General features: G+C 42.2%; 1 protein-coding gene and 1 long non-coding RNA gene across 3 annotated transcripts in view; one reads left to right on the top strand and one right to left on the bottom strand.

Moving 5' to 3' along the window:
• MAN2A1 (mannosidase alpha class 2A member 1) overlaps window positions 1-27,798 on the top strand; it is a 126,109-nt gene that overhangs the window by 21,051 nt on the left and 77,260 nt on the right. For both annotated transcript variants that reach the window (XM_018559312.1, XM_018559313.1), the window contains exon 3: window positions 8,834-8,978. In XM_018559312.1, coding sequence (XP_018414814.1) covers window positions 8,834-8,978 — 145 coding nt within the window. The remainder of the gene's footprint in view (window positions 1-8,833; window positions 8,979-27,798) is intronic.
• On the bottom strand, window positions 5,149-25,807 carry LOC108789335. Its single transcript, XR_001941395.1, has 4 exons — window positions 25,717-25,807; window positions 21,654-21,659; window positions 15,262-15,270; window positions 5,149-5,158 (listed from the first exon to the last, which is right to left on the bottom strand). It is a non-coding gene; the product is annotated as an uncharacterized LOC108789335 (long non-coding RNA).

Raw genomic sequence — 27,798 nt, 5'->3', positions numbered from 1 at the left:
TTCCCTGCAAAAGTGATCACGTTGTCACTGACATCACCTGGTCCATGTTTATGTATATCGTGAACTGGTGGGATAGGATCTCAATCTTGTAACTGCTGTGTCAGCCAATCACAGCGACCACATGATTGGAATGCACACCTTTTACCTGGCATCTAGATTCCCTTATAGGGGAATCGCTTATTGTTTTTGTCCCCTTCCCCCCTCTACAGATGCATGCTTGGGATCCGATGACTCGGGCCTCTCCTGTGTTTGTTGACATCCCACAGCGCAAGTCCTCTCTCTTCTGATCTAGGTAGAAGTCTGTGGGGACTCATTTTGTGGTTGGGAGGAGGTAGTTGGCCCCATTTAAGTCTGAGGGCTACAGCGCGGGCGCAGCCAAGAGAAGGAACTTGCAGTGTGGAATGGAAACAATCCCTGGAGGGTGCTAGTGTCGGAACTGGATAAGTATACATCTGTAGAGGAGTGGGGTGGATCTGTTATATCAGGGGAGGAAGTGCACGTCGCTCTTAAGGAAATCCCTATTCACAGGTACTTCTAGTGTCTGCTGCCATCACTACTGATGCTGTGATTTTAAGTTGCTTTTACTTTTAAGGGGACTACTGTATACACTGTATACAGAAATCAAGCCCCTTTCACACAGGCGTTCGTCTGTCTGTTTTTTTGACTTATGATCAGAAGGATCAAAAATATTCTGCAATGTATCCATATAGGCATTAGCATGCAAGTGGTTGAGAGAACCTTTATGTACTGGTCCATTCTGACTAGTTCCGGCCCGGCTTTTACTGACCTGACTGGATGTGGGTGTATATATGCAGATGCACACCTGTTTACATCTAGCTGCCCAAAGTAATGACATGAATCCTTTTTTCACAAGATGGAAAGAAAAAAAAAATGATTTAGGACTTCCATTGGTGTAATCTTACTGTCTTGTGCTTGAGAGGGACAGTACAAATACACTTTGTCTACTAGTGTAGCTTCTACAAATCACTGCAACAAAATCGCCAGTGTGACACGAGACTAAAGGTGCCCATACACTGCGAATTTCGGCAGGTTCTTGAGGAACCAGCTGAAATGTGCACAGTGTGTGCCAGCTGGAAAATCTTTGTACGACGGCAGCCAAGGAGCTGCCGGCTCTGTTTGGGTATTCTGACAGCTGCTGTCGGAATACAATGCAAACAGCGTGGATTCTTCGCTCGACACACTTCATTCAGCTTGTGGGTTGAAGGAGAAAAATAGAGCAGTGTACGGCCACCCTTAGGGAGAGGGAGCAGTATTAGAAGCCAGTTGGACTCTGCAGTAGATGTGCCAAGGGAACATTGTGCAAAGTTGATGAGTTATGAGTGTGTTGCTGCTCCTCAACTGTCCTGTCAGCAGGCGGAGAGTTCTACAACTCGTGTCAGTCAAGCAAGAACAATTTTATCATGAACCTGAACTCCGGGTTAAGGAAATATTGTCTAAATACAACAGATGTGTATTCTTATTTCTCTTTTAATAAAGACTGGTCAGTGCTGTTCTATCTTATTGTGCAGGGTGACTGGTCTTGTATCCGCCCACCTCCTGTAGTTTTCTGCAGGCAGTCTGTAGTGGGTGGGGCCTGCAGTTCTGTTCTTTGTACAGCCTACGTGCAACACAGTAATGATGTCACTGCCACCTTTGCAAAGTAATATCTGTGCTTGCAAAGGCATTTGGTGCACACAAAGTTGATTATTATGCTTTGTGGCTATTGATGCACATACAGTATTTAAATGAACATTTTTGTGCCTGAAGGTCAGCTTCAACCCTTTAGCTACCTGACTGGTTATCCCCCAGACACATTAAAATGCTTATTTTTGGCCTGAAAATGTACTTAAAGCACAAACTATTTTTAGTTTCTAAAAGTAGAAGGTAATAAAAGCATGGTAATTGCAGTACATTTCAGTAAAAAATGTTAACTGCAGTACATATAAAGACAATATAATCTAGCTTTTTTGTTTTTGTGGAAAGATAAAAGATGAGACTGTTGAGTAATTACCATGTATGCCGAGCATCAAATTGTTTCTTTGGGAAATGGCAAAAAAATTTTACTCAAAATTATTCCTAGGCGACACATTTAAAAGCCTTTATAGATCAATTTATAGTTAACTGTAAATTCTGGTCTGCCCTGGAATATCTAGCTTTGTGCAGTCGGCATTTACATACGCATGTCTTCCTAGGTGTGAATGTTTGTGGGGGGTTTAAATTAGAGGTGCACTGAAATGAAAAAGTCAGTCCGCAGCCAAAATGTTTTTTATTCTAACTTTTTCAGATTTTTAAAAATATTTTTTTATTACATTTTTATTTACTTCTAGTGGCTTCAGGGGTCTTAACAGACCCCTGATATTTACCTTTTTAAAACGGAAAAAGAGATTGAGGACTCATCCTCAATCTTTTTCTGCAGCCCCTGTGATCACCTTCTGTGATCACAGAGCAGCGCCCAGCGGGGAGGAAAGAAGTCACGGATGCACTGCTGTTTTGGGCAAAAAATTGCACTTTTGGCATTTTGCCAAAAGTGCCCTTTTCGGCTGATATATCGGTACATCGGCGGTTTTGGCGGCAGATATATCGGTACATCCCTAGTTTAAATTATTTTGCTATATTTTATTTTTCTTGTTTACTTCATTGCTATCACAAGGGGACTGAGAAGCCATTATGCGGTATTGTGGAGTGATCGGTCATCTGTAACCCATTTGCTGCCAATACCATTTTCACAATTTTTTTTTTTTTCCCGTTTTGCAGCCACAAACTAAAATGCTTATTTTTAAAATGAAAACGCACTTAACCCCCTAAACATTATATATTTTGTTAAAGAAAAGGCGTTGCAGAATAAAAAGATGGTAGTTTCAATTTTTAATGTTGCACGTTGTTCGCACTACTGTTCAGCAAATCCTTTTTTTTCCAGTACAAATACAGTGAGAGGATTTTATCAGAACTGGAGCAGACAAAATCTGGAGCAGTTGCCCCGGGCAACCAATCGGCTTCTCGCCTCAATTTGTTCAGTTAAGATTTGAAAATGAAAGCGAGAAGCTGATTGGTTGCTGTGCACAGCTGCTCCAGATATTGTCTGCTCCTGACTGTGCCTCCAGGCATAAATATTCACATATATTGGCTCATATAAGTTGATACATGTAAAAATGTATTTTATACGTCACACTTTTTTTTTTTTATATTCTTTTATTCAATAATGAGAAATATTTTTATGACCCAGTGATCATGTGGACAGTGTTGGACACAGTCACAGAGGGATTCTGGTTAGGGGTTGCTTTACTTTTTCAAACAACTGCCAAAAAGCTTTTGCTGAGCTCTTTTTAGTGCCCTTACCTCCCAATTTCTGTACTATATATCCCTTCTCTTTCACTCAGTTCCCAAAGCAATTATGTTGGACTCGGTTGTTATTGACTGTCAGAAAGAAAAAAGACCAGTGTTCAGGTAGACGGTCTAAAAGTACAGGCGGCTTGTGACATTTCTGTGGGCTTTCACACACGGCTTGACAAATCCCAGGAGCCAAGTAACCAGTGTTCCTTTAATATTACAGCTGGCACTTAACTTTTGAGGTTTTCTTTAGCGGTTATCAATGGAGCTGGCTCCAAAAAAATCTGCTGGCACCTGAATTGGACAGAGTGCCTCCTGAATTCCTTATTCATTTGTCCACCCCCTGCTTTAACACGTGATCCAGGCCAAACTATTGTTAATCTGGTGATCAGCATATTTGCATTCTCACATGCTATGATTGAAGTGTCCTGTGCTATAATCATGGCATCTGCATGCATATGTAATATCTCATCACAGATGTTCTTCTCAGTTACTTATCTGGACTGCCTGTCTGTACTCACTTTTTACTCTTAGGGTGATGTCACATGAGAACTTTTCCTGTCAGTGATTTTTTAATTGGCAATCACCTCCTAAAATTCCACACTCAATTTATAGTCCATTTCTGTACGAAAGTCAGTGGGAAACCCCTTGTCGTTGTCCTTGCGTTATTTGGGAGATGTTCTGCTTTGACAGAGTAGTGACCATGGAATTCCTGGCAGGAAGAGCTATCATCTGACATTTCCCTGACTAAGAGAAATTCTTTTGTAGAAGCACTTTCGAGAAAATTATATTGAGCGGCCTTAATTTCAACCCTAAAATAAACCATGTACAAAATTTAATTTTAAGCTATTCAGTCCAGTCTATATTTGCAGTGCCGCATTAAAAGTGACTGGGGAATATAACCACAAAACCAAAAGTGCTTTTTTTTGTTTTGTTACCCTTGGCTACTCTTTTTGTCCAGCTCTGCTAAAAGACTGTTTGCATTCTCATCATACTTTTAAATTGTGGCTCTCCGCTCCTTTTTATATTTTATTCTTGTATTAAATTATTTTGTTTTATAACCTATTTTTATTTTTTTTTTAACTTCTCGACTTTCACATCAAAGAAGGAGTTCCCTTATCCTCTTCTTTTGACTCCATTTCCCCAGCATTCATTTTATAAAATACTTACCTACAGCTGATGATGAGCAAACAGAGCAGACGTTCCCGCAACCAGGGGTTTATCTACTGCAAGGCAAACTAGGCATTTGCCCAGGGCGGCACTTTCCAGGGGGGTGCCAAAAAATGCTGCCCCCAAACCAGCTAGGAAAGAGAAAAAAAAATATATTAAAAATTATTCATAAATTACTGCCAGTACTCCTGGACCTGGTGCTTCTTTGACTGGGGGACCAACATGTCCACCTATGCCGCCTACTCCATGTATGCCGGCTGCAGCTCCTTCCTTTTCCTGGTCAACATGCTGTGCAATGTATTGGTGTGCGTGACTTTCATCTGGATGCACTGGCAGTTCATGCGCCGGACCTCCCTGGGAAACCGGCACCCAAATCTCTGACTTCAGGCAGCGGAGGAGCTTCCGCAGGACCTCACGGCTGAGATCCAGATGGCAATCGTGCTCATCGGCAGCTCCGTGGTGGTGAGTCCGGGGAAGTGCAGCCTATAAGCTCTATGCAGGGTTATGTCTCTAGAGCGGGGCGAGCTACAGAGCCCAGAGGCAGAAGATTGGTAACTGCAGAATTAGACAGCCCAGCATATGAAGGCAGAAGATCGGTGTTGCAGCTGCAGGACTAGAGACTAGCACAGCATGGCAGGGCAGGAGAAAATGGTTGTTGTAGCTGCAGAACTAGGGAGCCCATCAAGCCAGGAATGTAGCAGGTGGCTATTGCAAAGGTAGAACTAGAGCGCCCCGCTACGTTGATAGCGCAACCTGTCAGAATCTAGATATACCGCGTGCGCTGAATCCCGCGAATGACAGGTTATGCAAAATATGTCTTAAACAGGGAGGGGTGGGACTAATTTAGATTAGAGATGGGGGCGGGGTTGTGCTCGGGTTTAGTCTTGCCTAGGGCAGCACAAAACCAAAATACACCCCTGCCCGCAACCCTGAGTTCAATTCACGAACCCTGAACCATTGAAGTCTGAGAGAGCTGACTCTTGCTATTTTCTGGCATTTTTAAGAACAATTTGCAAGACTGTTCTTTTTTTAGGCAATTGGTAGTAGGGCACTGCATGGGGCAAATGTTCCAATGCAAAATTAAATGTTAATGCATTAAAAATGCATAATTGTTATAAGTAACGTGTGGGGAATGCTGTTAACTTGCATGAAGTTGCACATCTGTCAGATGTACTGCTGTGAAAGTGACCTTTAGAAAGAAAAAAAAAACACTATAGCCCCTATGAAGACTTCAGTGAGTAGGCTGTGTAGGCCAAGCAATTGGTACTAACTGCTTAATTAGACCTGTTGGTTTCCATTATTACTCCATTCATAGAAAGGGCCAAAACACTAAGGAATTGATTGTCGTGCGTGCGTACACTCCATGCTCATTTCCTGCCATTTAGCATGAGAGCGGGAGACACAGTTCCCGCTCACTTAAGCCCCACACACACTGAGATTTGCAGCGATTTTTGCAGCGATATCACTCATATTTCCACGCGATATCGCTCTATGTAGCTTCTCCAATCCATTTAAATGGAGCTGTTCACATCTCGTCCAATATCGCTGGTAGCTTGTCGCTCCTACATGACCCTTTTTTCGAGCGATTTCGAGCGATATTGCTCCTGATTGCATACAGCCCAATAGGAAAAAGTCGCGCAACAAGTCGCTCAATATCGCTCGTCGCGCAATATCGCTCAAAATCGCGCGATTTTCATGTCGCTCAGTGTGAATGGGGCCTCAGTCTGTACTGCTGCCTACAGTGTCCTGGTAACCTCCAGCCTTTTGAAACTCTCCTGTTTTCAGCAGTCAGTTTGTAAGTATTCAAGGTTTTTACCTTGTCCCTGTTTGCGGTGCAACAGATCTGTTTTTTTAACCTGGGCATGTTGGGTATCTATTTACTTGTTGTAACCTCCTATTTTATATTTTGTTAAAAAAATGGGTTTTGTGTTTGGGACACTAAATTTTTCACAAAATGTTTGGGTTTAATACATTGCACTATTATCATGCTACATAAAAATTTGCAACTGCCACCATTTGATTCTACAGGGTCTTGACTTTCAGAAAATGTTTGGGGGTTTTGAAGTAATTTTCAACTAAAATGTGGATTAGAACACAATAGCAGGGTGCAAAAAACAAAAAAAAGGCCTCGGTCATTAAGGGTTTAAAAGAACCTATAGACAAATGTTTGGAGACTCTCTAAAGCTCTGTTTACAATGCAGTCTACCATGGCTATGATGTTCGTTTGCCAAACATTAATGGAATGGACTTAACTCATGGCAAGGGATCCAGCTTTACTGCACACGAATCCTATCTTTTGTAGAGCAAACATGATACATGTCAGAAGTGTTTACTGTGCATGTCCTTCAAGATGCATCTAATTGGATCTGCCTTGGACACTCATCAAAGATGTCACTGGGGATAAGAGTACTTCACCTTAAGTGGAGAAGAAAGGTTTCAGAGATTCTCTTCCAACCTTCTCACAATTCCAGAGCGAGCATCTGACCTCAAGGCCTTAAATGTCTTCATTCGATCCTAAAATTCTGAATGGAATCCACCTGGTCTGTCATTATTTTATCAGAGTGAAATTCTAATGCTTCTGGGGCATTCCTTTTATTGGGTATTTGGATGAATTCCTGTTGAGAGAACAGTCGGCTTAGGTCCTGACCAACAATGTGGCAGGGACACTTTATACCATTTAAAGGGTTCCATTTAGGGATGTCCTAATACTAGTATCTGTATCTGGGCCGGAACAGGGGATTTTCATGAGTACTTGTATTTGTGAAAATGCTCCGATAGATTATTTTCAAAATCGATTAGTTAGCCGATTTATTAAGTTCGATTTAATCGGTTAAACAATAACATACATTTTAAAAAATGGCTCCAGTGATGGACTACTAGTTTGTATTGAGGTTGTAGTCCATCACAGGAGCAAGCTTGGAGCGGTGGAAGTAAAAAAATGGTGTGGTGTGCAATATAGTGAAATGGCAAGTGTAAAATTATACAGCAATGAATGCAGAATGGCATCGGCTATAGAGGACTACAAATCCCAGCAATAGTACATTATACAGCGCAATGCAGAATATCAGACTTTGAGTGCGATCCAGCATTTCACAAAATCAGATAGAAGTGACATTTCAGGACTGATCAGCTGTTCCAGGGCAGATCGGTTCTCCTGCACATACCATCTGCGATGCCGATCTGCCATGGAAGAGCTGAGAAAGCATTTTATTTCTTCACCTTTTGCCGGTCACATATTTTACTGCAGAAAAAATGGGTGTGATTATGTTAAAATGTGTGACCTCGTGACCGGTCACACATTCCAACCTAGTCACAATCTTTTATGGAACACCGGATCGTTGTTTGGTGAAGGAGGAATGAGGAAGAGTGCTTACTTTGGGCAGATTGTTGCTTTAAAACAATTCTCATGCCTGTAATACCACTAGTCGCCGCAGGAGGGGTAGACTCTCCCAAATGTATCTGCCCTGAACACACCGATACAAATCTGGCATACAGTCAGTTGCACACTAGCGGCTGTGCAGTAACCAAGTTATTACCACACACTTCTGTGATTCCTCAAGCTATCCTGTGAACTAGAATCCTTTTGTGATCACTTTTCTTACTGCCCACTTATACTCCTACACACCAGACACAACTTACAGTAGTTTGCCACCACCTGCAGTTTGTCAGCTGGCTGGGCTGCTAGGCAACTTTAAGCACACTGACACTAAACTGCATGCAGTTAGTAGCCACACTACTGCAAACGTGACTGCAAACTTACAACCGAGCAATGCAACAGCTTTCTGTAGTGTCTGATCCTCCTGGGATCAGATTCTGCTTGCCTGACATAGTTTTTGGGGGCTTGTCTGGCAGTTTGTGGGAAAGGTGCAACTGGAAATACATTTCCTATTAATTTCTAATGATAATCACCTTATTATCTTTGCTTAAAGATGATCTTCAGGTCAAACCCCCTTCTCTAAAGCATGCCTCAGTGTTGATTTATTGTTTTATTACTCCCAGTGATATTACCAGGCATGTACAATTGCAAGTCAAGGCAGTGGCATTGTTTTGCTGAGAAGGAAATGCATGCACATAGAGAGGTTCAGGGAAACTGAGTTCTGTAGTCCAGAAGAGAACTCAAAGCAGAGCTGACAACAGTGCTTGTGGTTTCACTGCAGAAGGCACTGCGTTGTCCACCAGCAACAAGAATTAATATTTAAGTCGCCAGACATTCTTTTCTATACTTGCTGCATTTTAAATGGATTAAACATGTGGAAATGTGCATGTATTGAGAGATGTACCACATTTGTTTTGCCCACACATATACTTTAAGATGTGTTTTTGTTTTTCATTTCAGATGCTGGATGTGTATGACATTCTTCCATTTGATAATCCAGATGGTGGGGTTTGGAAGCAAGGTTTTGAAATAACCTACGATGAACATGACTGGGATAACGACATTCTTCAGGTTTTTCTTGTGCCTCACTCCCACAATGACCCAGGTAAAGTAGAAATGCAGGCTTAACCTGAAGGTGAACAAGTCGTTCTAAATTGAATTAGTCTTTATATGTACAACTTCCTCCTCATGGGTGCATTTCAGCTAAATCTGACAGTAACCTCATTTGTGTTATTTTTTTTTCTCTCTGTGCTGCTTTCAGTGAAAAGTAGATTGATAGCAGGAACTTCTTCCTGTAGATGCGATTATTAATGCTTTTCCAATAATAAAAAGTACTTATAGGAAATTGCAGACCTCTTCCTGGTTTACCTGTTCTGGTAATATGTGACCCATGAAATAGAAATTGATTTATAAATACTGCTGCATTATTTACAAAGTGTTTTTTTTAAATTATTATTGTGTAATAAAGGGTTTTTCGGTTCGCTAGGTCATCGGTAATGACAAATTGTTGCTTTGCTGGCTTTATATTATGTGTCTGTGTATCATTTCTAAGTGTGTACCATGCAGTAGTTGAGAAGTGAAAGCAATACAGTTTGGATCTACAATTGCAGGTTTGGTCACCCTTTCGCTGCCGCCGGCATAGAGCGGAACACAAGTGCTTGCATCTGGCCACCTCAGTATGCCATGCGTCGGTGGCTTTTACCATTCCGCTATGAACTCATGGTCGCTTTAGCAACCATGGACTTATACCAGAAGGGTTCTCCTGACTCTTCCCTGTAAAATAATAGCTGTCAGCAGCGGCTGAGATGCCGCTGATGACAGCTGTTAATGAAAATTGCCGTGCGTTAATACGCTGTTGCAATTTAAATGTACACCTGTATCATTTTATCACAACACACACCAACACAGCGCTCAAACAAATTTTAACATGCCGTTTATTTACAGTTTTGTGGTACTTTTACTGTGGTAATTTTTTTTTTTTTTTTACTGTTTTGCAAAAAGGCTCAATTTGACATTTACACATTTGTTATTAACTCAATACAGTTTTATCTTTTAGATTTAGTCGGAAAAGTATGTTTTTTTTTTTGCGCACTGATAGAGATTTTAGTGTGCTTTTATCAATTTAATTGTGTGTTTTTTTTAATTGGTTTAATATTGATTTGATAAACATTTTGCGCAATTATCGCAGGACCTACAAAATTAGTAGCACCATCTTTTTATTCTGCCGGGCCTGTGCTTTCAGAAAATATATGGTTTGGGGGCGGGAGGGGTCTTTTACAAATGCTAGCAACGCACCAATAGAGAATCCAAACAAAAATGGTGTGGCCAGCTGCGGTTAAAAGCGGTCCGGAGGGCTCGGCAGCTAAAGGGTTAATGTCAATTTCCACCTTTTTGTAAGTGATTGTTGTGGTAATGTGGAGGTGCAGTGATGTATGCATGTCCACAATTTCATGACTTACATTGCAGGCTTTCCTCATTTATTTTTGTTTTTTATTAGGCCTGAATCAGTCCGACACCAGGGTCAGATTGTAATGAGGCAGTAAACAGCTTTCCCCCTCCCTTTTTATTCATTGTAACATGATTAGTAAACATCAGCTCTCCCTCAGGGTTGAGGGAAAGCTGAAGGGAGCAAAGTAAAGAGATATCCTCAATGAAAACCTGTTCCACATCGCTCAGGACCTCATACTGGGCCAAAGGTTCACCTTCCATCATGGCAACGATCCTAAACACACAGCCAAGACAACACAGGAGTGGCTTAGGGACAACTCTGTGAATGTGCTAGAGTGGCCCAGCCAGAGCCCTGACTTGAACCCTATTGAACATCTCTGGAGAGACCTAAAAATGGCTGTCCACTGCTGGATCCATCCAACCTGACGGACCTTGAGAGGATTTGCAAAGAAGAATGGCAGAAAACCCCCCAATCCAGGTGTGCAAAGCTTGTCGCGTCATACCCAAAAAGACCGAAGCTCTAATTGCTGCCAAAGGTGCTTCAGCAAAGTACTGAGTAAAGGGTGTGAATACTTATGTACATGTGAGATTTCAGTTCCTTTTTTTTCCTTAAATTCTGTTTTCACTTTGTCATTATGGGGGTACTGAGTAAAGATTCATGATAGAGAAAAGAATTTAAACAATTGTATCAAGCTGCAACATAACTAACTGGAAAAAAAGTGAAGGGGGCCTGAATACTTTCTGAGTGCACTGTATAATGTAGTTTTTGGCAAGCATGGTCACCCTTTTCAAGTTAGCAGAAATATTTTTCTTCTACATTCTTATTTGTTCTAATGGGTCTAGCTCTAAAAGGTAATTCCAAAAGATGTCACCAGCACTCCAAAAGTAGATTCAATATATTTTAATGACAACGGTCATTCAAAATCACAAGTACTTTCGGGGCCACGTTGGGTCCCCGTCATCAGGCTCAGAATAACACACTGTGCAACCCAAAACCCTCCCTCCCCCTGGTAAGATACATCACTATTGAACCTCACCTTCCACTTCTTTCCTGGTGTACAGTCCTCCCCAATTGCACCAATACAGTCTCTCCACCACATAGGACACATTCAGAGATATCAGACAGACTAATGCCAATCACTAATTACTGAATTAATTTTTATATTTTATTTTGATTTCTTTAACAAATCCGAAACTTTTTCATTAAGGGCAAGCAATGGCTACACCTTATTGATATTTTGCATATCTAAATTACGATTGCAACAATTCATTATTGCAACTATATGTGACCACATTTGTCAACAGTTGTATGATTCTGCACTTCTGTTATATATTGACTGACACTGTGTAATTTCCATGGATCGTGTTTAACATGCCACATGACTAGGTGGACCAATGGCGTTAGATCAGAGGGGCGGTACTACCACACAGCTGTTAGCTGACCAATTGTTTACCTAATTGAAAACCGACAGGGCGGGAAACATGTACTTGTTATGCAATTGGGGGCGGGATTGGCTGTGTTTTTAAAGGTCACAGATGTGTATATATGTAGGTTTGGGTTGCACAGTGTGTTATTCTGAGCCTGATGACGGGGACCCAACGTGGCCCCGAAAGTACTTGTGATTTTGAATGACCGTTGTCATTAAAATATATTGAATCTACTTTTGGAGTGCTGGTGACATCTTTTGGAATTACTACTTGACTACACGGTGCCTCCGTGGTCGCTACAAGCACCCTATTACAGACATCATCTCCTAGGAGATCCGGTAAGGAGTGCAGGAAGATACACACAATTTTGTAGCTCTAAAAGGTATTCACATTTCTCTATTATGCATTGCACACAGGTTTCACCCTCCATATAGTCTGCTTTACTATGTTAGTATCAGACCACTCTTGTACTTCTAATACACAATTTACAAATCAAAACCGTTGGGTGATGAATTGATGATCTGCAAGTACTGCAGAGATGGGCAGCTCAGACTGACTAGTGTTAGCAAGGAAGGAAGTTGGTTGGACAAGACCTTTTGACATCTGCATTGTATGAACACTCGGAGGAAATAGCTGAGCCCAGCATAAACTTTTGTATGAACAACACTGTCAGAAAATCTTTCTTTTGCAAGTAAAACAGGAATTGTTTTGAAAATGGTTTTCTCTTACTTTTTCCCAGTTTTCTCTATCTGCACGTGCACATCCTGCAGATTCTTTGAATTAACCTCATGTGGACATGTGCCTGCTCCGAAGGCAGCTGAATGTCACATTTTTACTATTGCCGACTATGGCTGAGTGTGTCAGCATACTGTGCCCAGCTGCATGTTATGCAACTTGTCCGCGTGCAGGAAAGGGTGACCATATCGCAGCAGAACTTAGTAGGCATTGTCATCCTAGGAAAGGTAGTACCTGTGGATGAACCTTGCTGATAGGATCACCAAGTATGATTTATTATTTTCTTTTTAATTAACACCTCTCTGGAATTTTTTGTTAGCCCTTGCAGTGGGGCTACCCCTGCACTGCAAGGGTTAAGTGCTTGTTTTGGTCTAGGGCTGAAAATAACAGTTCTACTCGCCTAATCCTATGAGCTGGCTTTCTCTTAGACCACAATTGTAGAAATGTCACCAGCACACCAATCCTGTTAAGATAGCAAAAGCTTAATTTATTGAAGTTTTTTGTCATATGACCAAACAAGCGCTTTCGGGACCGCACAGGGTCCCTTCATCAGGCTTTAGCATTGACAATTGTACAGTGATCACATCTAGGTATAAATAGACAGACAGTTGCATAGAACACCAATACATTCGCGGCGCCATCCGCTGTCACTGCGAGCACCCCCCACTACAAGGGACATATCGGTAAGGAGTGCGACAAGGATAGTACTTATTTTCTCTTAGACCTGTCCCTGGGGCATTTTCCCCCTTCCGCTGCAGTGGTCACTGAGTCATCACATTCTATACGCAGTGCATAGAATGTGAGGATGCTAACGGACATTCCATCACTGCAGTGGAGGAGCAGACAGCCTGTATGGAGTGCTGGCACAGCCGGCTGGCTTTAGGAGCGGGTGAGTAACTTTTATTTTCAGCCCTAGACCAAATGAGCAGTTAACTCTTGCATTGTGCGGGTAGCCCCACTGCAAGGAATGATAAAAAAAAAATTACCCAGAGTTCTTTAAGCCAAAAAAAAGAATAACAAATATTTATTTGTAGGATAATATACAGCATGTTTTTGTTAATCATTTGGGTGCTTGACAGGTTTGTTTTTTGTTTTTTTTCTTTTTCTTTTGTTTTTCTTTTGTTTTTCTTTTGTTTGATACTGGAATTTGATACTTTTTTTTCCAGCAGTGTCAGACAGGGTTTCCAACAAGGACCAGTACAAATTATGTGAAATTGAAGTTGCCAAAATAGAACTCAGGTTTTTAGCAGGTTTTATCATCTCCTGCACACATCTACCTTTTGTGCTCAGCCTGGAACGCCATCTTAAACGCACCTCTCTAACATATCACATTTGCTTGAAAAGTATTGTGTTGGTTACATCAAATAATATGAACAAAGTGCTTATGGTGATGACACTGTTCAGTTTTCTACTTGGTTAAATGCATTCATGACCAGCGTTAATCAAAATGTATATGTTTTGGTATGCAGCAGTTTACATGGCAACTTTTAACCTCTTTGCATATGATTTTTGTTTTCCATCTTTTTGGTATCACATATGGAGCTTGTTTTTGGCAATTTTTTTATTTTTTTATTTTTTCAATTTAAAAAATACCTTGTTTTTTCCCCCCACAGAAATGGACAAATGCCCAAACATTAGTTTTAGTTGGCTTAACGTGCAACAAATTTTGTATAATTAACACCGCTCCAAACTGTCAGTATATTCTATCGAGTACAGGAAACATATTCGTAGGTTTTGAAATGTAAGTCAGTGCTGTATTGCTAACAAATGAGCATTTATTTTAGATTTCTGGAATTCACTGACCAGGATGGGACATAAAGTATAGTAGGGCATTGTGAACTGTTTAATAATAAATATTTCTAAAAAATTGCATGTACTTGCAAAACAAGGCGTCACATTTAAAAATTATTACAGCTCATCAATTCAGAGTTAAACTAGGATGACAACTAATAGTTATTATTTTCACTTCTGGCATGTATAGGGTTTTCTAATGCATAATAGGTATTTATATGCATACTTGCATGTGTCCTAACTTTATGTATGTGCGTTGGATGAGGAGGGGGAACTTTTTTATTTATTTTTTTTCTACTATCACAATGGAGCTTGTAAGTCCCCTTATGTGATAGTACTTTTTGCAGAGACATCTAGGGAAGTCCCTGGCTAAACCTACTAGTTGTAACCCATAAGTGCTCAGCGATCTCCATATATACTCCTACTAAGCCATTCTGAACTCCCTGCATATGTCCTGGGCTCAAACGAGCAAGCAGAGTGTGGACACAGGGACAAGACAGTTACTGTGGTGGTCATTAATGGGTTGATCATAAAATCACTCAGCGAGGAAGAAGAGGACCCCCCCTCCAGAGAGTTGCCGCTCCCTCCCTGCACAGCCACCAGTAGCATGTACGGGCAGCTGTGCGGCAGCCAGGATGCATTGCCGTCCGCACGCACTCCGACCGGCACAGTTCCTTGCGGCCTCGGCTGCAGGTAACTGCCCGTCTGAGCTGCTTCTCTGTGGGGGGGTCCTTCATGGTTTCTTGCACCGGGGCCCTGAAGGTTCTAGTTACGCCTCTGGGCAAAGTCCTCATACAGCACTCTGCAGCTCCATCCTAGAGGTCAGAGTGATTTCCGGCATGCTGCAGCTGAAAAAAGGACGTGCCTGCACAATAGAGAGGTTGCCAGGAGGATGTTAATATACAGTAGGTTTAAGGGGCATGAATTTGGTGGAGTACATTTCCAGTCAAGGTAATTACTGCCTGCAGTGGTCCAGTAACAGGTACCCCAAAAAGCTTTCCGAAAGGATGTAAAAAAAAAATTAATTGGGAAACATTAAAAAAAGTACTTTTTTTTCAAGGTGTACAACTTGCTGGTTGCATTGTGTTTTTACTGCTAGATATTTCCATGTAGTTAATCTTTCACAAGAAGGGAACGTTTTGTTTGCATTGTGAGTCATCTAATTTTCATGAAAGTTTCGGACAGATTTATTTCCACAGAGTTCACTAAGGATTAATTTAAACACCACCAGCTTAGAGTGATCAAAGTCATTAACATGCATAATTTATATACTGTGTACTTTTTTTTTTGCTTTATGGTCTATATGGAGGGGTAATTAAATCCAAGTGTAGAGATTTCCTTTAAACAAGATCTTTTTTTCAAACTTAGAAGAAAGTGGTTTTTAAAGGGATGATGAGGCTAATTTGGTCAGCAGTAGGAAAATACATTTAATATACAGTATATCTGCTTGGTCAGTGGGTTAAAGCACTGAAGGAAGAGTGCTCGGTATGACAGGTAGCTAGTATTTTTTTTAAAAGTCCGCAATGACTGCTTCCATTTTTTTACTTTAATACTGCATTTAGTTGGGTTATTGTAGCATTTACCTGGAGGTATTTATTACGTTATGACTAATTGTTTTCTGTTAGCTTTTAGGGCTTGTTCACACCAAGCGCGTTCCAGAAGCAGAGCAGTTACAGACCGGATCAAAACTGCGTCCAATGTATTCCAATGGTATTTTGGGCTCTAGTTTACACCACAGACTTCAGTTCCAGAGCATGTAAAAAAGCTGCAGCAAGCCGTATTTTACCTGCTCTGGAATGCATGCACATGCCATGGAACGCACTGGAAGCCCATTTTAAACAAAAAAAAGAAAATGGTTTTTTTTGTTTTTTTTAACCCAAAAATGGGCCGAATGCATCAAAAACGTGGCACAAAATGCAATATAACACCCTGCACTGCGTGTGCAGAAACTCATGCAGATCTGGTCTGCATTTGGTGTGAACAAGCCCTTAAAGATTGTTTTCAGACTTGACCCTTAAACTTGCATTAAGAGTAAAACGTTATTACAGTCATTCAGCAGTACTACAAAGCAGGAAGCTGAGCCTGCATGTGTACTGTGCAAATATAGCACTACCTATATATGTTTACAAACGATATACAAAAACCGGGTATTTAAAACATTAGGACTTGATAAGAGTGTTTAAAGATTTCAGTCAAAGTACCGCAGCGCTGAATACTGAAAAATGGCCTGGCCAGGAAGGGGGTGAAACACTATGGCCTTCAAGTGGTTAAGATAAGCCTCTCAAAAGTTCACTCAAATCAATTCAACTCTACAATATGTAAATTGCCGAAATATGAATACCGTTAATAGGAAATACAATGGGGGGGGGGAGAAACCTCTTTCGTGTCTACTACAAAATTTAGAAGACCATATTTTGAATTTTTCATGCCATATAAATAAAAATTGTGTAGCCTACGTGGGTTTTTTTTTTTTATTGGGTAACTTTTTTTATGTTTTCTTTAAATCAAGAATATATAAGAATCGCACACGCACACACTAAAAAAAAGTAATAAAGTTAAAAAAAATAAACAATAAAAAAAACACCCTCAAACTAACCCTGCCGCCCCCGCTATCCGGTTGGCATTCTCCATGGGGGGCTGGTTGGAGGGGAGGGGGTTGCGCATTGAAGAACCTGGCCTTCAGGGGCAGCAGGGAGAGCAAATCCGGTCCTGGGTGCAGAGGGTTTGAGGGGGGGAGCGGAATGTCCCAGGAGGGGTGCGGAGGGTCACACACACTTTTATTTTAATGCATAACGTGTTTTATTTACAGATGTTTTCACTCATTTCTTTTCAATTGTTTTTCCTGAATACAAGGACACAAATGTGTAGTGAATCAGTGCAGTAAGTCAAGTGTGTATAATTAAGACTTCACAATTGAATTAATCCAGTACAATGGCTATAATTCGCTAAGCTGCCTGGGTGCACATTAGTTTACAGTAGAGCTGTCCTGAACAGTTTAAATAAAGACGGGAATGTGTAGAAATATCAAATAACAAATAATTTAAGACTCAACATAGGGGTGAGAAACAGGATTGCGTTTATACAGTATGATGCAATGTATTAAAAACATTTTACAACTTCCGGTTCCGGCGCCTGATGAAGTATCGGTGTATGCTCGAGCTCCGTCCCGCTTACTGCCTATAACGGAACATCCTCGCTTGCCTTCGGATCCAGCCCGTGACACTGTCTTCGGTTACGACCCGTGAATGATGGACAAGTTCCTCTCGCGGTCGCAAACAGGTAAACGCAACATATTACCGGCGGAGGAAACCCCACGTGGATCACCTGTAATGGCGCACCGGAGCGAGCCCAGAGACACCATGCAAACGGACAATCCTGGTGAGTCCCCCTCCTCAAGCACTTGTCCCAGGGGTAGACTACCAGGCACTAGCATCAGCGGTGGCATCATTTTTAAGCTGATCTGGCTGCTATAATCACGGACTCCATACAACAACATATGGGCAGCCTAAGCCAGGCCCTGGAGACACAGTCTAACCGCATTCTTAATGTAGAGCAGCGGGTTGGGGACCTGGAAGACCAAATGCAAGCCATCCGGGTGTCTCAAGCAGACTCACACAAACAAGTGGGATACCTTCTAGACAAGGTGGACGACCTTGAAAACTGCCTGCGGCGTAACAATCTCCGTATTATCGGCCTACCCGAATCAGTGCCTCAAGGGGAATTAATTCATTTTTGCTCACGTGCCATACCACATGCACTAGGCCTCAAAGCACCTTGCAGGGTGGAAAGGGCCCACAGGCTTGGCTCACCAAGGGATCAGCAGAAACCAAGACCAGTCATAGTCAGATACCTGGACTTTGCTGATAGACGTGACATACTGTCGGCTTACCGCTCTCAACACCACTTAGTCGCTGATGGACATAAGCTCCTGGTTTTTGCGGACTATTCGGCCATTCTCTCCAAACAACAAAAAGCGTTCCACGAAACCTGCCAACTGCTTGTGGCTAAACAAGTTAAATTTACCTTGGCATATCCGGCGGTACTCCTGTATAGCCACTCCTGAGGGCCAAGACAAAGCATTCACCTCTGCATCTGAAGCCTATACCTATGCCCGGAACCTGCAGGCTCCCACCGCACACTCGCCATCAAAAAGCCCCCTCGCAAGAAAAAGGCTTGAGAATTTATTGTTTGCATGGCAGTCGACCATTTTTTTTTTCTCTTTATTCTGCTCTCATACTAGGGATTCACCCCTAAGTGTTCCCCAAATGATTTGTTCACAGTTTTTGGGACGGAGCACACCTCAGTTATGCTCAACATGATCGAGGGAAACCTGATGATCTTGGTTATTCTGATCCTCACTTTTTTAGTAGGATACACCCGCCTAAGGGAAAAAAGGAAGTCGCCTACAGAAGACGCGATTTCACTTCTTTCTATGCGATATGTTCATATCTTGGTTTTTGTTGACGTTTTTTAGTTACTCTCTCAACCACAGATACACCATCACTGCTGTACCTTCCGCACAGGGAGCTGAGACACGGGGCGCTCCCGCCTATTTGAAGTGCACTGCAACTACTCTTTTCCTTTTCCTGACTGAAGGGTTTCACCTCCTTGGATGCGTGTGGAGCTCTGGGACCTCCGTATGCATCCCTCCAACTGTAAGTAATCACACATATCCACATGGTGTACCATTCCACACCCTCAGATGGGAACCACCTTTAAAAGTCATCACGTGAAAGGATTAAAATCCCCTAACAAGCGCACCCAGGTATTACGCCACCTTAAAAAACTTAAAAAAGATCTAGCCTTTCTCCAAGAGACTCGCCTATCCATGTCAGATATTGAGTGTCTCCAACGCTCATGGGTTGGCAAAGCAATTGGAGCACCGGCAAATGGCCGTTCGGCCGGAGTAATCACTCTCATTCATAAATCTCTGCCATGCTCCTTAATGTCGCATGCTTTTGATACCACGGAGGGCCGATGGTCCTGTGCTGCGATTCAAATAGGATCCATGACCATGGACCTTTGGAATATTTATGGCCCTAACACTGACGGCAAAACCTTCTATGCATCTCTTCTTTCGCGAATTAGTCATCCTGGGACTGCCAATTATCGTGTGGTAGGCGGGGACTTCAAAGCGGTGCCCTCCCCTCTTGAGGACAGGACTGGACAAGGACTGCAACCTTGTGGACTCTTGGAGGCATCTTCACCCACTATTCACATGCCCACGGAGTGATGTCCCGAATACACTTGATTCTAACCTCACCTAATCTATTAACGAAAATTCTCACAGAGATTGAAAACATGCTAATTTCTGACCATTCTCCAGTCTCCCTTCTGATGCACGGACTGGACGTTCCGTCCTTGCCCAGGACATGGTGCTTCCCATCGTATCTAACACATGATGACACTTTTAAGGAAAATCTGTCCCTATGGTGGATGGAATACACCAGTTGTAATGCTCAACATGTTAATGACCCGATATTATACTGGGAAACAGCGAAAGCTGTATTGCGGGGAAGAATATTGTCTTATTCCACCGCCCGTAAGAAGCTGACTCTGCAAAAATATACCGCAGCCTGTCAGACAGCTAGACTGGCCTATACCACCTACAAGTCTCACCCCACAGATTTAAACAGACTTGGGTGGATCCAGGCCAAACAAAATTGTGACCACTGGCTTGCGCAGTATGACTTGCAGATTCGTTCTTACAGGGAAGTGGACCTGTTTTAAGTTTGGTAATAAAGCAGGCAGACTACTGGCTAACCTGGCCCGAGGGACGCGACAATCATCACATATTCTTAGTCTATACGATGCTGAGGGTAGAATTCAGTCCAACCCAACCCAGGTTTCTGACATCTCTAATTATTACCAAACCCTATATAGTGTCCCTCCCTCCGAAAAGGACGGGGGAGACTTGTTCCTTAACTCGATAACACTACCCACACTGTCTGAGTTGGACAAAGCAGCTTAATGCTGAAATTACTGCCCAAGAAATACAGCAAGTGATAAGAGTCTTCTCGGGCCAAGGCACCAGGGCCAGACTGTCTTCTGACTTTTATGAACTGATGTTAGATGAAGTGTCCCCAACCTTACTTAGCCTGTACAACAATATTATGCGAAACCAGACTTACCCCCCTACATTTAACGATGCATTTATTAGATTACTCCCGAAACCAGGCAAAGACCCCTTAAATCCAGGATCCTACCGCCCTATTTCACTGCTTAATCAGGATGCAAAATATCTCTCTAAAATTATGGCAGATAGACTGGCCTCCCTCCTACCTTCACTCATTCTCCCAAACCAATCTGGTTTTGTATCTGGGAGATCAGCAGTAATCAATATCAGAAAGGCTATCACGGACCTGGAATACTCTCGCCTGTCGGGGGCCCTCTCCGCACTCCACGGCCTTGTTAGCCCTGGATGCGGAGAAGGCTTTCGACAGCGTGAGCTGGCAGTGGCTCCTGCGTGTTTTAAGACACATGGGTTTCGGGGGATCGTTCTTTAATTTTATAGCCACCCTTTACACATCGCCCTCGGCACGTATCTTTACCACCACCTTCCTCTCCCCCCCTTTCCCTTTTACACAGAGGGACTCGCCAGGGTTGCCCACTATCCCCATTGCTCTTTAATTTGGCTATAGAACCCTTAGCTAGATCGCTCTCCTCTAAAAATATTTTCACAGGGCTCCAACTGGGCACTCAAACCATCCAAACATTACTGTTTGCAGATGACATATTGCTCTTCTTATCAGACCCAGATATTAGACCATATCAGTTTGTTTGGTGCCTATTCAGGACTCAAAATAAATGTGGACAAAAGTGAGCTGATGTTTCTCTCCAAGCCCACCAGACCTAGAGATGTGTCCTGGACTACCCAATACCCCCTCCAAATACGCACCAGATCGGTCAAATATATTTTGGGTCCATCTACCAAAGCACTCCTCGGATCTTTATGCTCTTAACTTTGCGCCTGTCATACACAAAATCCTCCAGGAGCTCTTCTCTTGGAGCTCTCTCCCGTGGTCAGTCCTGGGCCGATGTCATTTAATTAGAATGGTTAGCTTCCCTCGCCTCCTCTACCCCCTACAGACCCTACCTCTCCTTCTCAAACATAAAGACGTCCAGTCTCTCAATAAGGCTTTTACAAAATTTATCTGGAGGGGCAGGAAAACAAGGATAGCGCTGAAGACGCTCCAGAAGCCGAAATCACATCTGGGAGCCAATGTCCCTGATCTGCGACTGTACAATTTAGCATGCCTATCTCGCCATATGCGAGACTGGTCTCATAACACTGAATATTATTCCAACACTGGCTTGGAGCAGCATTTGGCGCGTCCTTGGTCTCTTGCAGGGTTATTACACACACCTATTCATAAACTGCCACCTCACATTAAACAAAATGTTCTTCTCAGGGACACTGTAATAGCATGGAGGGAGATGAGAAAACTGAGTGGACTCCCGGGCATGACAACCCCCCTAATGCCTCTTGTATCGTCCCCTATATTCCCGACAGGCATGTCTACAGCAATTTTTCACAAGTGGCGAGAAAAGGGGATCAAGACCTTGCAAGATCTTCTAACCCCCCCAGGTCACATGCAAAACATTCCATGACCTCATATCTACTTATCATATATCCCCCACACATTTCCTCCAATATGGCCAGGTATCCGCTTTCCTTAAATCCCACATTAAGCTCCCCTCAAGACCCGACAATAACTCCTCCTTCTCCAAACTATTAGCACACCCCGCACAGAAACTCTCCCTCTCGCAAGCATACTCCATCATATGACCTTATCCTGATGCCGCCCCTTCCTTGAGCCCATGTTTTGCCCACACAAATGGGCTCCTTTACTTGAGATGCCCCCAGAAGACACATACGACCTGCTCCTCAAAAGCTGGCACGATGTATGTAAGAATGTCTGTAGCGAGCAATGGAGGGAGATGCAATTTAGATACATAGAGCGTACTGCGCCTTCAATTTCGGTCCTACCAACGCTCCTACAGACTGGATTCAATCTTGTCCTAAGTGCCACGTTCCATGCCCCAATTTGACCCACCTTTTTTGGCACTGCCCTGACATCCAAAGGTTTTGGGGAAATATACTTGATTACATGACACGCATGACACCCCACACAGGGACTCTTACCCCATCTTATTGTCTATTCCATGTATCACAAGACTCCCTGTTGGGCACCCAATCTTCATTGTCCCAATGGGAACACTTGTGCCTTTTGGCCACAAAAAAATCTATCCTCAGAGCCTGGCTCAATGCAGCACCACCCACAGTAGCGGACTGGAAAACTAATCTACACCAACTCATGCTTATCCATAAGCTTGATACTAAGCACAACTTGCATCTCACACATAGATTCTTCAAAACCTGGACGGCATACCTATTGTATGAACTGACTAGACCCCAGTTACAGGAAGTGATGACAATATTCCAACACTCCAAATGGTACCTATTGGCCAAATTGGAGGGAGCATTAGGAGGACTCGATGTTCTGTAAACTAACTAAATATCTAAATAAATATATCTGACCAAAGGGAGCGCTACTCTGCTTCATAGGATCCTGGGACACACCTTGTAGACGTTTCTTTATTCTCTTCTTTTTCCTAGTCTCTATTGCAGCCATTATTAGCTACTCCCCCTTTCACGCCCACAATCAGGTGAAATCCCTTCCACAAGACTGTCCCCCTTGCAGTGCATCTCATACGTTAATAACCTATTACTAGGACTCTTTGTTATTTTATGTATATATATATACGAGTTGTCAGAGTATCTAACAATTACGATTATATAACCACCCATCTTTCTTTTCTCTCATCTCTCTCTCTTATCTCTCTCCACTCCTTCTTCCCTCCTCCCACTCCTCCCTCCTTCCACTTCTGCGTCAGCCTCTCCCTTAAACCCCAGATGTCATCCGAAATGGTTTAGACGACGAATTGGGAGTAGTCCTACTTTATTCCCCTTCAACTCCATATTACTTGCTTTATTGCTGTTTCAAACATACAGAATTTGAGATTGCATTGTTTCTATTCCATGCTGTATGTTATGTTGCTATCTGTTATAATGATACCAATGTATTACTTGCTTATCCATGGCCTGTACATTGCCTGTCCGTAGGAGGCTACTTGCCCTTGTAACAAACCTTACTGTATGTAATACCTCCGAAGCAATGTATTTATGTGATTCAAAATTAATAAAGACATACTTGTTTAAAAAAAACAAAAAATACAATTTTTTACAGCTCATTAATTTACAGTTAAAATATACCAATGGCTCTATTTTTCTACCTCTAGTATGCATGGAGATACTCAATACAAATGCACAATTGGCTATATACGTATGTGCGTCCAAACTGCATATAATTCTCTCCTTTCTCATTTTCTCAGAACCAGCTCTTACTGGTTGTTTTTGACACCATTTTGAGCACAGTCGGACTTCTGTGATAAAAATTCCCAAGGGGATGGGCAGTTACCGAAATACTCAAAGCAGCCCATCTGCCACCACAGCGTACAATGATCAAAATCACAGAAATCACTGTTCTGGTGTTTTAATGTAAACATCACCTCAGCTCCTGACCTGTTCCTGCATGATTTTATGCAAGCTGCCACATGATAGTCTTATTAGATATTTTCATGAATAATCAGGTTCAGAGGTGTTCCTAATAAATTCCTCAATGAGTGTGTGCAGAGATTATCAGCCATAACATTATGAAAAACTGGCTGATCTTGAGTAGGTCCCCCTTTTTGCCACCAAAATAGCTCTGACCCATCGAGGCAAGGGCTTTACTAGACCACTGAAGGTGTGCTGTGGTATCTTGCACTAAGCTGTCAGTAGCGAATGCTTTAAGTTCTGCAAGTTGCAGGGTGGTGCCTCGTTTTTCCAGCCCATCCTACAGATGCTCGTTTGGATTGATGTAGGACTGCATCAACTAATCGATGATCGATAATGAGAATCATTGTCCGCTATTCTCATTATCGACTAGTTGATTCTGCAACTTAGGTGATCGTGCCCCCACTTCACTTCCGTTTCTCCCCATCCCCCCGCTGTGCCTCCGATGCTTCTCCATTTACCCCCCCTGCTGTGCCTCCAACGGAGCACAAGTCGATTGCACCTACGTAGAAAAACAATGATTGTGCTACACATGTCAGGTATCGCTTCATGTGCCAGAGTAAGAGCAATAATTCTTGGGCCAATATTCATGGCTAACTCTAAACTGATGACCGGGCTTTTATAATATATATTTTTGCTTATGAAAATAATCGTTAGTTTCAGCCCTAGATTGATGCAGAATTTGGAGGCCAAGTGAGCACCTCAAACTCATTGTTGTGTTCCGCCAATCTTTTCTTGTACCATTTTTGCAGTGTGGCAGGGTGCATTATACTGCTGAAAGAGATCACTGCCATTAGGGAATACCATCTATGAATTGGTGTACTTAGTCAGCAGCAATGTTTAGGTAGGCGGTACATGTCAGAGTAACATCCACATGAATGGCAGGAGCCAAGGTTTCCCAGCAGAACATTGCCTATAGCATCACACTGCATCCACCAGGTTTGCCTTCTTCCCATAGTGCATCCTGGTGCCATCTCTTAACACTTCCCATCCGTCCGAAAAACGGAGAGAAGCTGATGAAGGACATCTGTGCTTCATCAGCTTCTCTGGGGGGTCTCTAGGTGACATTAGGGCTCTTGGAGACCCCTGATGTCTCCATAGAGGGGACCTGTCACTGTAATTTGTTATTACATAGGGGACTTCTTAGCACCCTATGTGATAACAATAAAGTTAAGTGTAAAGAAAAAATTGCTCACAAAATAAAATTTACACACAAATAAAAAAAAACCCACAAGTTTTTTTAAAGTCCCTCACCCCCACATAGATGCGCAAAAATGCGTTAGGTGTGCCTACACGCAAAAACGGCGATTGCGCCCATTACGCCGCACATGTTGCATATCGCAGCAAACGTAGTAGTGAGAGCAATAATTTTAGGGCCATCAATCACTGATAACCGTAAAGTGATGAGCGCTAAAATCTTTTAAAGCAACGCCTATGGGCAATTTTGGCTATGTTAGTTTTTTGCGATTTCGCGGGCGTGCGCAATTTTAAGGCTTGACATGTTTGTCTATTTACCCGATGTGACCCCGCCTTTTATATTTGACCAAAAAATTGGGTAAAAATAAATGTTTCCTAAAATAATAAAGGGAAAACCGTTTAAAAAAAAAATATTCGGTACTTTTTTGTTATAGTAAAAAATAAAACCCCCAGTGGTGATGAAATACAACCAAAGTAAACTCTATCTGTCCCCATAAAATGGTATACAATTAGTTTCAGTACAGCGTTGCATGACGGAATAAACGTCAAAGTGCTGAATACTGAAAAATGGCCTGGACAGGAAGGGAGTGTAAACACCCCGGTCAGCAAGTGGTTAATAAGCAACACACACGCACCTAGCCATCCACATGATGTAAAAGAAAATGTGATTCATCAGCCCAGGTCACCTTCTTTGATTGCTTCGTGGTCCATTTTTGATGCTCCTATGCCCATTGTAGGCGCTTTTGGTGGTGGACACGGGTCACGATGGGCACCCTTACCTGTCTGTGACTACACAGCCCCATACGCACCAAACTGCAATGCTCTGTGTGTTCAGACATCTTTATCAGTATAAGGATCAGTGAGTCATTGCGTCCAATACAGTGTATTGGAATGTTCCTCAGTGTCCTAACATCTATCGCCAGAGTGGAGGTGGAGAGAGGCTGCAGCAACCGGTCTAGCTGCCAGGCAGGACAGATTAGCAATACTTTACATCTTTACTGTACATCTTTCTTTGTTACTTTTGATTTCACATTTATTTTAGAGGATTACGTTTTGGCATTTGTTATTTTTTTATAGGGCCACCAAAGTCTTTGAGATGTAGATGGATATTTTTTTCCCTCTTCTATAGGCAGGCAGTCAGCGCCCTGTAGTCCTCCTTCAGCACTGTGTGTGTTAAGAGATGGTTTTTAATCCTTATTAAAATGGAGCTTCACATGGAAATATTGTCAGTTTCTATTTCAGCTTTATGGTTAGCCTTAGTGAAAGAATTAGGCTTATGGGGATTTTAAGTTTCTCTGCGGAGATGATATGCAAATAAAGCAAGACAGACATTAGAACTGTTACATGAAAGTCTTATAGATGTCTGTTCAGGAATATAGGTCAACCATGCATATGGTAGAACGTTAATATGGTTTGGACTGATAACATGTTTTAGAGTTCTTTTTCTTAGCTGTGATTTTACAGAATGTGGCTAACCATTTAAAACATTTTCTAATTAATGATAACATAGCCAGTCACAGAAATTTCAGTTGGTTAAGCCGTTTCATTACTGGTTTCACTCATTGTGGTGTCCCACAAGGTGTAACATCTGCTGGTTTTGGTTGTAACTTTTCTGTTGTTGCTATTAGGTGGGACTTGGTAAAGTAAAAAAAATTAGTTTAAATGAGAATTCCATACACCTGGGCATGCATCTACTACAGCTTAGTCTTTATTAGCAGAGATACTTGCAATATATTTACAATTTTAACCAAAAATTGCAATTTTTGAGTAGCTAAAAGGTGCTTTTGGTAGGCAGTAAATGATTGGTTGTCAAATATATGCGTAATAGATGTATATAGAAATCTAAAAAAAGACTCTATCCAGATCTATTCTATTTTTTTTTCAGTGTAGGCTGATGGGGGCTGCCTTTTTACATTCTGTACATCTTGTGTAGTGGTCCAACCTAGTAAACTTCCCCAGTGATGATCACTAATTAGGACTCATTTTGTGCTACCTGCTGAATGTCAGCAGATTCGTCATTAAAGTCAGAAGTCATATGCTGAGCGTCGGCATTCGTGTGAGCATTAAATGAGACCAGTATTGAGTAACCTTTTGGCTTCTGCAAATGCTAGTGCTGTGGCTGCCCCTGCAAATCGTACTTTGGGACATTGACCTGAAAGAAGTGCATAACAGGGAAGTCAGAGTAGTGTTTGAATATGTAGCTTGATTTTTATTTTTTTTTGTTCCACGACAGTTATTTAGAAAGTGCTGAAACCATTGTATCTTCGTGATCGGCAGGACAGTGGCATTTTTTTCATTAGGAGAGGACAGCAATCGCCGCCTCCATACCTCTTTAATATGGCTTTTCTTGTAGGTGCATTTCACAACACTGCATTACAACACATGCATTTGGAATGAGCTGTCAATGCACCCAACACACCAACGTGACATTGGCATGCATTTGCATGGTGTCCATGAAGTCTGTGGGGAATTCCATCCCCAGGAAATGGCTGAGCAGGACACAGGGACTGCCCCTTTGAACATACTGATCAGAAAATGGCCAAGAGGTATACAAGTTAATCATATTCTCGTCAGTCAGCTTATTTGCACTTTCTGGAGTAATTCAACTTAAAGGAAATGTAGTTTCAGAAGGAAGTTTACACTTGTTTTGCTTGGTGTGAAACCTGAAGCTATTTAGGTTAATATGATGACCATAAATCATGTGTTT

This window comes from Nanorana parkeri, unplaced genomic scaffold (assembly GCF_000935625.1).
Source record: "Nanorana parkeri isolate BGI_ZX_2015 unplaced genomic scaffold, ASM93562v1 scaffold388, whole genome shotgun sequence".
Lineage (NCBI taxonomy): Eukaryota > Metazoa > Chordata > Amphibia > Anura > Dicroglossidae > Nanorana > Nanorana parkeri.
Note: the sequence above shows the minus strand (reverse complement) of the source record. Positions and strands in the feature narration are given on the sequence as shown.